The 11,072-nt window shown below is 47.2% G+C and overlaps 1 protein-coding gene across 1 annotated transcript; it reads left to right on the forward strand.

Moving 5' to 3' along the window:
- Positions 1 to 5,468: 5,468 nt before the first annotated feature.
- On the forward strand, positions 5,469 to 11,072 carry PRKAB1 (protein kinase AMP-activated non-catalytic subunit beta 1). The gene is made up of 8 exons (XM_042828844.1): positions 5,469 to 5,586; positions 5,701 to 5,875; positions 6,509 to 6,675; positions 7,337 to 7,430; positions 7,992 to 8,106; positions 8,638 to 8,771; positions 9,284 to 9,352; positions 9,435 to 11,072. The coding sequence occupies exons 2-8, from the start codon at positions 5,711 to 5,713 to the stop codon at positions 9,510 to 9,512; spliced, it is 822 nt and encodes a 273-aa protein (XP_042684778.1). The 5' UTR covers positions 5,469 to 5,586; positions 5,701 to 5,710; the 3' UTR covers positions 9,513 to 11,072.

The raw sequence follows: 11,072 nt of genomic DNA on the forward strand, positions 1-11,072 counted from the left end.
AGTGGTCTGATAATGTCTTGTGGGACTTTGAGTAGCTTGCCTTATTATCAGATATGATACAACTGTCATTGAGAAGTGGAATAAAATCACTTTTACTTCATCTCCATTCCAGTATGTGGGAAGTTTCTTTCCTGTTTTTTGTTTCAAACAGTGGTTTCCCTTTCTCAAACTTATCAGGTGATTTCAGAGGTAAGTCACTGGAAGCAAATGTGGGATTTCTGCCCTGCTTTGTGCTGTTGAACCGATCTGCACTGCAACTAAAACATGCAGAAGTTGTTTGAGATGAGCTACCACTCAGCAGGTTGGGCTGTTGGCTTTGTTTTCAAGGCAGCATCCAGAGAAAGAGTGGTGGGGCATATTCAGAATGGGCCATCAGTGTTCTGAATGAGGCTTTCCTACCAGGGCTGGGAAAGGCAGCAGGTGAGCTCACTCCAACAGGTGACACAGGTCAGCACCCACTGCTTTGCATTGCACTCATCCAGGTGAACACCACTGCATCACTGCAGTAACACTTTGTGCACAGAATATTCCATCCCAGCACTGCCACTGAAACCAAAGCACGTGGAATGGGAGGAGAGAAAGAGTTTCCAAGTTCTCTGAGCATCAGAGGATACACAACTTGAAGTAGTTTCTCGGAGTGCCTAAGCAGAGTGTAGATCAATAGGAGCAAGTCACCTGGTTTGTTCGGATGCTTTTGAAAACCATAGTGGAAATCTAACTTGCATCTTGAGGCTCATAAATATCTCTGAAATCTCACTCATAGGATAGATGGGAATTGAGCCGTTGTAACTTTGGTGCTTCTGAAGATAAATGCTGCTACCTCACAGTGCTATTGATTGGTATAAAAATAAAAGCTTTATATTAAACCACTTGATGTGACAGATATGGGGAAATGCAGCAATTCCTCTAATGTCCTTTAGTGCTTCTGTGTCATAGGTAATCTTATTTTTGCTTTACTGATATATTGATATCATTTCTCTTCATTTATTTATGCTTGCATATGCTTCCAACCATGCTTGAGAAGTGCAGTTGAACACAAATCCTTCTCCTCCCCTCTTGTGCTGGAAATGAATGCACTCCTTGTCCAACCAAATCATGCTGTTGTAGGTTTGATGGACCCAGGCAAAGTGAGGTAATCAGCATCTTAATCCAGTCTGAAGAAGAGGAAATAACATCTCACTACATGAGCCTCAAGACCTTGGGTGCCAGCAGTAGCTGTGCAAGGCAAGATGCTGTTGTCTGACTGAGAAATTAATGTCATCTCCTTCTTTTGAGAGCCACGCAAACAAATTTCAGTACCTACGACAGGCACGGGAGATTACATGTCCTTCATCACCATCTGTCTGGATTTGGATTTGACCCGTTAATACTATGCATTGCAGCTGCCAAGGCAGATGGAGAAAACAAGAGTTGTCTAGAGCATGTTGTGATTTTTGCTATTTTGTGAAATAGAGGAGAGGGGGAAAAAGCAGTAAGATGTATTTCAATTCAATATCTGTGCCCTGGTCAGGAGAATAGTTTTCCTTTCACACAGCTGCTCCCGGCTTCCACTTTTTTCTGCAGTCTTCCTGCATGCTGAAGGCACCACTTATTGCCCAGAGTCCAACTCTCTTTTCCTTCCTGCATGTATTACAGGCAGAGACAGATGGAAACTCGAAATTGCTGGCCTCAGCTCCTGGATCAGATTAGCATCTTTTGCTTCTCCCAGGGCAGCTGCATTCCGCAAAACAGCAGCGTGCCTGTATCTTGATACGTAACCTTAGAGCATGGCTTCTAAATATACGAGGAGTTTCTTTGCTGCTCTCTGAAGGGGGTCAGCCAGACACTCAGACAGCACGGGGTGTGCATTTCATCACACTGCACAGCAAAGAAAACATCAAGAGGACAACGTGGAATTCTTCAGGTGCCTCCCTGCAAGCACATCTTCAACATCAGCGCTGGTTCCTCAGTTTGTGTGGCTGCAACCACAGTCTGTGAGCACGGTGGCTCATGGCTCCAGAATCTGTTGCTTTTGTGCCTGTATCTATGGGTACACAGTATGAGCTGTGCTTTGCCTCTCGGCCCTCATCATCTCAAAATGAGGCTGGATACCTCTGCACACATCTCCCTCTAGGCTCTTTTCCTTACCTGGACACTGGCTTTGCCAGTATTGAAGATGGATTTTGTTCCTAATTTGCACCAGTAGGGAAGAGATTGTGCCACCCTCTGAGTTAGCCTTTATTTTGTATGTGCTGTGTGTGCATATATGCACAAGAGAATGCATTTGAAATACCGGATTCCCCAAAACAAGTGAGATTTAAATGAAAGGAAGTCACTAATTGACATGGGACTGTTTGTAAGCCACATCCTGCTGTGTGCAGGACAGTCTGCATGCCTGCAGCTCTTCCAAGAATCATAGGCAGTGCACAGGCAGGTCACTGAAGGTGTGCAGTGCTGTGTTGGAGGAGAGATGCTGAGCAGGGATGTGGTGCTCTGCCCACAAGTGGTTTTTATGCTCACTCACCATTTTCCACCTCCCAAACACGACGGCATGTTCTGCATGTTGTTCTGCATGCACCACAGCGGCACACCTGCCTTGAAATGTGAGTGAGCCTTTAAGGAGGCGGCCCAACTTGACTTCCTCTGCAGCCCGGCCAAATGGGCTATATTCAGAAGTGACCTAAATGGAGAAGGGTGGTATGAGAGGGATCGCTCAAGCAATAGAAAGCTGGAGGAACAAACACAGCAGGCCAAGGTAGAACGGAAGGTTATAGACATTTACTGGGGAGGTTTCTGCGGTGTCTTTTTTCCTGTCTTGGGCTCTAGGACAAATTCTGCTGCTGCTACCAGCTGACTCACTTGTTCTCTGTGGCACAGAGGCTACAAGCAGCACTTGCTCATATATCCTTTATAATGTGATCTGTGTCATGTCTGAATTTGATCTGCTAGCTCATGACTGAGGATGGCTCCTCTGTTTCTATGTATCTATCTGCAGGGCTGAGTCAGCTTCCACTTAGCTTGTAGCTACTTCTCTGGCTAAATAAGCTTGTGTTGTCAGTACCAACGGATACACCAGGATTTTAAAACACACAGTCCAAGATATTTGGCCACTACATTTAAGTTTTCAACACATTTCAGGCAAGAGAAGCGGAAGCTCCAATGAAATGAAGGAATGCACACCAGAGCAGGTGATGAAACATGGCAGCCGCATCTACATGCATCTCAACCAGAGTTCAGCCACTTTGGATTTTAACCAATTCCAGGAGATCATCTAAACAAGTCAAGTGGGACTTTGACCTACAGCACTGGTGGTTGTAGCATCCCTTCCTTGTGTTAGCTGATGAAGAAGGATGGGAAGTGGTAGCTCTAGAGCGTAGGGCTGACCGAATGGTAAAGATGTCAACTCCTCAGCATTCACTTGACTCCGTTTAAACTGTAGTTGCAATTTATCATGCAATTTACATGATACTTTCCGTGGAGATGTGGGTAGTTAACCCTAGCTGGGTCCTGAACAAGATACTGTTGAGTGCTGCCTTTGTATTTAACTAAAAGGTCTTGCAATAGTCACACAACATAGCATCGTTTCCCTTTGGCTGACGATTGGGGAAGTCATGCTTTTAAAGGCAAGATGGGGATTTCTGGCTCATCATTTTGTCTAATTCTTCTTGGTGAAAACATTTAAAGTCACTATTCATGGGCATCCCCCGGAGTTGTAGAGCAGAGTACACAGCTGAACACCTAATGAGAAAGTTAATGTATTACCTATGCAAAGAGTGCTGACTAAAGGCTAAGTGGCCTGTTGCTGTGTCCCTTGTCTCATAAACATGGCAAAACTGAAGCTTGTCATCTGTCAACAACAGACGGTTCCAATGGCAAGTGATTCCTCTGGTATTCTCACTAACCAGGAACCTCATTTGTGGTGAAGAAATATGGAAGACTGGGTGGAAGAACGCTGTTATGTCCTCATGTGGCAATAAGAGCAGGAAGGTTAAGAAAGGTGTGTGAAGGAAAGGGAGTTTGTAGTCCTTTAGAATGTGGAGACAGGCCCTGGGTGAGGCAGGGGGAGTTCTGTATGCCCTTCAGATTGCAGAGGATGGAGGGAGGCAAAAAAACATCACAGATTTGCCTCCCATGAAAGGGAGGAGCAAAACTGCAGTGCTCCAGAGATCGAGCGGCCGGATGAGCTCTGCCAGGCCATTGTGGCATGTCTGCAGCTGAGCTCTCACTTCCCACATCTCCTTTAGGAACAGCTGTGAGCGAGCTGGGCTCTCCTTCAGGCTGACAGGAGAAAATGATACTGCAGTGCACATGATGACCATGCATGTGTCCACTGCTTCCGTCCCGTCCAAGGCAAGGAGCTCCCAAAGGCTTTGGAGTGACACTGTGTGGGGAGCAACCATTCTATCTTAATACCAAAGCTTTAAATCAAGACAAGCTTGGACTTTCCTTACCAACAGCCTTGTGGGCTATCAGCAGGCTTTATTCTGGAATCTGTTACCAGTCTGTGGTTTTTTGTATATAACAAAACCATTGCAAAGCAGAGATGAGCCCTAAAGTGGAGATGCTGCTGCTTGCAGTGCATCTGGCTCTGTGGACTGTCACAATGGCTCAAAACGCAGCGCTGTGAACCTCCAACCTGCCCTGCGTGCGCATTGGTGCCGGGGGAAACCAAACTATCGGGTCAGCAGGCAGAGCGCTAACCTGTGTTAAGTATCAAAACAACAACAGCTGCATTTTGTAGCCGTGTGAGAGCTCTGCGGGAGCTGGGGATGGGCTCACAAGCCCTGCGATGGGTGCTCCCATGCTCAGGCATTCTGCCCACGGAAGACAAATTAGCAGCAGCTGTTCCTGCAGGCGGGCAGCAGGAGCCAGCCACGCTCCCAGGGCTGGGCACGGGGAATCTGTCGAGCCCAGCAGAATTCTTCCTGCTCGTCACAACGTGCCACAGGGATCCGATAGAGCAAAAAAAAAAACCCTTCCCTCCGTTTGGTCCGAGAATAAAAAGCAGTTCTCTTGCAAAGGGAAACGCGGCCCAAAGCGCAGCCTGCATCAGAGAAAGGAGAAAGCAGCGGACTCAGAGCTCGGGTGACGTGAGACAGATCCAGAACCACGGCGTGGAACTCCGTGCGGGATCGGCGAAAAGCTTTCCAACTTCCAGCTCAAAGCAGCGCTGCAGCCACCACCGCACAATACCAACGCATTTCCTGCCCGGCGCGGTGCTCACTCGTTTCTCATCCCCGAATCAATCCGGAGCCCCAGGAGCTGCCTGAGAGCGGCTGCCCGCCGCCCTTCGCAGCCATCCGGCAACCATAAAACAGACGCGGGGCGGCGGTAAAGGCCCAGAGCGGGGCAGCGCCGAGCGCCGCGCGGACGTCGGGCGGGAACCAGCGGCGCGGGGCCGGCTGCCGTCCGGGCGAATGGCGGGGCACGCGGAAGCGGAAGCGGTGCGGGCGGGGCTGCGGGCGCGGCGGGCATCGCGGCAGGCGGCCCTGGGGGGCTCCGTAAGGCGGCGGGTTACGCGTGGCCGCTGGCGTTTCGCGTTTGCCGCTCGTTCCCGAGCTGAGAGCTGTCGTTTATCGTCTGCGCTGAGCGTGCTGCGGTTCTCACGTGCGTTCGGATGAGCGGTGCTTCTCGCTGTTCGGCTCGGAGCCCGGGATGATGCCGTTTTCTTTGCCTCCGGCTTCTGAAATGCGCGTGGTGACCTGGCTTCTGCTCTTTTAGGCCCTTAAAAATGGGGAACACGAGCAGCGAGCGAGCCGGGCTGGAGCGGCATGGGCACAAAGCATCCCGGGCTGATGGTGCGGGAGGAGCCGGCGGCACCAAGGATGGGGACAGACCCAAGATCCTGATGGACAGTCCCGAAGATGCGGACTTGTTCCATTCGGAGGAGATGAAGGTAGGCTGCCGCTTGCCTTCGGGTGCCTCATAGCCTTACCCGTTAACTCTGTGCCCCGTCTTCCTTCCCATCCTTAATGCGCTTGCAGTCACCCGTGTTGTTTCATCTGTCTGTTATTTTTCATATGAAAAGATCCCTTAGCTGCTTTTTTTGCTCATTCTGAGGGGGATCGCTGGAAGCTTCTTGCTATGTTTTGAGTTTTGTGAGAATACCAAACAGCTGTGTGCTGTAACTTTGCTGTAACTTTGCTGTAACTTTGCTGTAACTTTGCTGTAACTTTGCTGTAACTTTGCTGTAACTTTGCTGTAACCTTCCCGGATCTAACCTCGAGTTTTGTGCCTACCCCAATCTTACTGCTTCTTAAGTGTATTTCCTCTTAATTTTTCTTTTCCTCACTCCTTATAGCAATGTATTTTGAAAGCTTTCATGTGCTCAAGTTGTTTCTTTTCTACGTTACCATCCATTCTTTCTATCAATTTGGAAGGCTTTTAGCATCTTTGCAAAATGCTTGCTAACAAATGTAAGTCTAATCGTATGAAATTGCACCTAAGCACAGAATTAAATGGCGTGAAGTGCAAGCTGTCTAAGGTTGCAGAGAGGGAACTTGTATTGATCAGGATGTTGTGCTCGTAGGCGCCATTGGATAAAGAAGAGTTCCTGGCTTGGCAACAGGATCTGGAAGTGAGTGATAAAACCCCTACTCAAGCTCGACCAACAGTCTTTCGCTGGACTGGAGGAGGGAAAGAAGTGTATTTATCTGGGTCCTTCAACAACTGGAGTAAAATTCCTTTGACGAGGAGGTAACACACTTCTGCAGTGTCAGTGATGTCTAGGAATGATTAGAGCAATGGGAAAAGTGCTTAGCTGATATCTGTGTCATACTGTGCTTAAATGTATTGCTTGGCAGCTGCTCTCCTTCAGCTCCCCAAGACTGAGTTTCTTTTGGTTTTTCTTTTTTGGTTGGCTGGGAATAAAAGTTGGGTTGTGTGGCAGTGCCCTGAAAAAAGCAGGTTCATCTGCTATCAGGTTTGGTACTGCAGGGGAGGAGATACCCAAGCTGTTTAGAGGCTCTTTGGGAGTGGCATCTGCTGAAGTATCGGAGTTCATTGTGCTCCTTGCTTCAGAAGAAGTGAAGAGATGCAGTGGCGTCAATGGCCTGTTTGAGTTTGTATGGGAACTGTTGAGTCCCAGCCTGAATTGAGCAGCTGGGGAAAGGACCCAGTCAGCCCTGGGAGCACAGGTGAAGGCAATTCAGCTGTGTGATAGGAAGAGGTGGAGCCTGGCTGCACCTCTCTTAGACCTCATTGAAGGGCTGACTGTCATTGGGGAAGGATCTGTGGATGCATTTTAAAGTTTTTGCATGCTAAGGGGGTTGTGTCTGTGCTACAGTGTTTGTCACAGTGTGTAGGCTGGTTCACTTCTCAGAGTATTTCAGGGGTGACTGTTTGTCTTCAATTGCAGTCACAACAACTTTGTGGCAATCCTGGACCTGCCAGAAGGAGAGCACCAGTACAAGTTCTTTGTGGATGGGCAGTGGACACATGATCCTTCAGAGGTAGTATTTTCTTCAGTGCACTGTATTTCTTCCTTGAGGTATGTGAAGAGGAGAAACTGGTTGATTTCTGTACCAGTAGATGTAGATGTTTTTTCTTTATTAACAATAGAAACAGATGAAGCTGGTGAGAGACAGTGATCCCTGCAGGTGATGCCATCAGACTGACAGCCCCCAAAGACTGGAGGCTGTGTAACAAATGGGCGTTGAGATCTGTTGGGTCTTCATTTTAAAGAGATTGTGAACTTTTCTTGTCTGGTGCCCAACTGTCTTGTAAAGCATTACAGCATTGCTGACAGCCCAAATCTCCCTGTGCTGTGCTTGCTGTCTGTGCCCAAGTCATGTGGACTTGGTGAGTTCAGTTGACACGAGACCATAGCCAGCCCTAAATACTGCACCAGTCCCTTAACTGAACAGTCCACTGCAGTGGTCAACTCCTTCCCCATCTGGTAACCAGCCTGTTTTAAAAGCAAAGTATCTCATTTGTGCTAATTGCATAATTTTGAGAATCCTAATTGTCTGCAAGCGTTTTTATTCTGGCTTCTGTATCTCTTCACTTCCCAGCCTGTTGTAACCAGCCAGCTGGGTACTGTCAACAACGTCATCCAGGTGAAGAAAACTGACTTTGAAGTATTTGATGCTTTGATGGTGGACTCCCAGAAGTGTTCTGACATGTCTGGTATGAGCTTGTTAGTGATTTTGTATCATGTTTTTTAAAGCTGTTCAAACTTTCACCTTCCTTTATGCCTGGAGTTAGAGCCCTATATAAATTCACCTCCCTTTGTGTCAGGCTCTCAGGCATCACAAATGCACAGAGGAAGAAAGTGGAAGTGTCTCTTTCCACCTTTTCCACGTCTGTGTGTGATTTTGGTCCTTCCCTCGGAGGTAACACTCTGGCACAGTGTTTGATATTAAGTGTTTGCTGCACTAGTGCCTGGCAGAGGTGGCAGGGAAGGTCTAGAGTGCAGTAGGCACTCAGCACCCAAACCCACATAGCTGGTGTGAAGGCAGGCAGACTTTGGGCATCTTAAATCATTTACAGTGACTGATCCTGTGGTATTGCATCTGCTGCTGCAGCTCGTGTGCTTTTAGAAGCCATGCTTTTCTTTTGGCCTTGTGTTCCTGGATATGAGAATTCACCTGGAGGACTGGAAGACATAGGTATAAAGAGCAAATATCTGAAAGTAAATATTTCACATCTCTCTGACAGAGTTGTCAAGTTCTCCTCCAGGACCGTACCACCAGGAGCCCTATGTCTGTAAGGCAGAGGAGCGCTTTAAATCTCCACCCATTCTTCCCCCACACCTGCTGCAGGTCATCCTGAACAAGGACACAGGCATTTCTGTGAGTACCTCAGTCTGTCTGCTGAATAAGGGCCTTGAGAACCCAAATGGATGGGGAAAAATCGGGGTGCAGACAGAGAGCACTCAAGGAAGAGCCTTAGAATAGATGCCATGTTGGAAAATTCCCTATTTAACGCAGGGAGTTTTATGGATCCATCTGAAACAATTTCTCTAACTTGACTCTTATTCAAAATTGAAAAGAGAACTGGATTGCTGTTTTACAGCCAGAAATCCCAATCTTTGAACTACAGCATTTAAAAGGTCAGGAGCACCTAAGAAGTAACTGAGATCTGCTCCATGGTGGCAGTGAGGACTCAGAGTTTCACGCTGGAGGGATCTTGGTTTGTTTTGAAACTTTGTCTGTGTTTGCTGGAGGGCCGTGTGTACGAAGCAGCATGATGTATGTGAGCATGCAGCTTGTTGCAGATGGTGTTTATCACCCATGAGTCCTGAGAAGTAAACTGTGAGTTCTGTTGTTTTCACGCTGTCTCTCATTCTCTTTTTTTTTCCCAGTGTGATCCCGCTTTGCTTCCTGAACCCAACCATGTCATGCTGAACCACCTCTATGCCCTTTCTATCAAGGTGAGAGGCCAGGGCACGTTCTTCACACTTGCAGCTTTCAGATAACCGTGTCATATGCTCACTTGTTTTCCATCTCCTGTAGGATGGGGTGATGGTGCTCAGTGCTACGCATCGTTACAAGAAGAAATACGTGACTACCTTGCTATACAAGCCAATATGAACATCATAGTAGCTTGTCACCAAATGTTCTGGGCCAGTGCAGTCTCAGAAGAAAATGCTTCTCTTCACCAAATGTATTCCTCCTCTGTGCTGTAGCAAATGAACTCTGATTTCATGTTGTTTCTGAGACTTCAGGTTCTCCTACATTTGCCTTATTTTCCTGATCCCACAGTGGAAATTCTTGGAAATGGCAGCTTCGTGTCAGCTAGACCTAAGGCAGATATGTCAGATATGTCAGTGCCATGGTCAGCTCACTTCAAAAAAGAAAAGCAAGCACCAATACAATAAGGCTGAAAAATGTGAGAGTAGTAAAGATTAAGGACTTTCAGTGAGATAAATGATAAGAAACAAACCAGCTCAAAGCCTAGGAAGTTCGGGATTCTTGTGGAATCTTATCTGAGCTCAGCATTCAGCAAAAGCAAGCCTATTATAACTGCTTCATCACTTAGAATGCATCAATGCCACAGTTATTTCAGTACAAGTTCCAAACTCGCATGGCTGAAATAAGTGTGAATAGTGATGATTATTTTGTAGCAGCCTTTCTAGGCTAAACCATCAACACAATCACCTACAGGCTCATTTTTATTTTACAGTAGATTGGGATGCTCTGTTTCTACTGTGAATAGCTCTGTAGTTTTTCTCTTCGTGAGAACTGAATTACAACTTTTTCTCCTGTGGAATTTGTGGTAAAGACAATTGTTTTTAATGGCTGGGTTTTTCTGTCAATCCTAGATGTGTCTTGCAGTAATCTGCTTTTTTGCAACCAAATTCCCTTGCTGTCACCGATGACTTCGTCATGCAGGGTGAGGTAGCTGAAAGGACAGCAGTAGGTTCAGTGGAGGGTCTTGTTCCTCAGTAACAGCCTCTGTCAGCCAATGCAAAGGTGACTGTAAGTTAGCTGTATCCCAGTGGCCAGACTTGACTGCTGGTCAAGTCCAGCTAGAGCTGGGCTCCTGCGCCAGGTTGCAGCATCGACTGCAGGTAGAAAATCCCTGGTGCTTCCAAAGCCAGGCCTGTGGCCATCTCTGCACATTTTAGTCTATTCATATTTTCTAAGGAAGTGAATATAGTAATACCAGGTTGCCTGTGTGTACTTACAGGTACTTGCAGCCTGTTTTATCCCAAAATAAATGCAACGCTAACGTAAAACTGCCAGCCAGCGTGCCTCAGGTCTGTCCTGGGGGAAGCAGCTTGGGGGTGACCAGCTGGGTCTGTTCCTGTTGGTGTTTGGTGCCTGAGAGCATCAGTGCCTGTGCCAATGATAACCAGCCTCTCCTACAGTGGGGAAGAGCACATTGAACAAATCAGTGGGGAGTTAAGTGGGGACAAAAGCAGCCAGCACTCAGTGGAACCAGCCACAGCAGAGGGGGACTTGCCATCCCCCACTCTGTTCACTTGCCTCGTTGCAATATTCTGAGTAGCTCAGTAGATCTGGGTACAGTGCAATGGTTTTCTTCGAAAACTCTTCATCCTGTGCTATGGAAATTATCTGCTATTCTGAAATATGGAATTGCTTTTGTTTTCAGCCTTGTTAGAAACAAATAAAACATTTTCAAGGAAA

Source organism: Centrocercus urophasianus, unplaced genomic scaffold (assembly GCF_019232065.1).
Source record: "Centrocercus urophasianus isolate 14NV4802_14NV808 unplaced genomic scaffold, USGS_Curo_1.0 seq_30, whole genome shotgun sequence".
Taxonomy (NCBI): domain Eukaryota; kingdom Metazoa; phylum Chordata; class Aves; order Galliformes; family Phasianidae; genus Centrocercus; species Centrocercus urophasianus.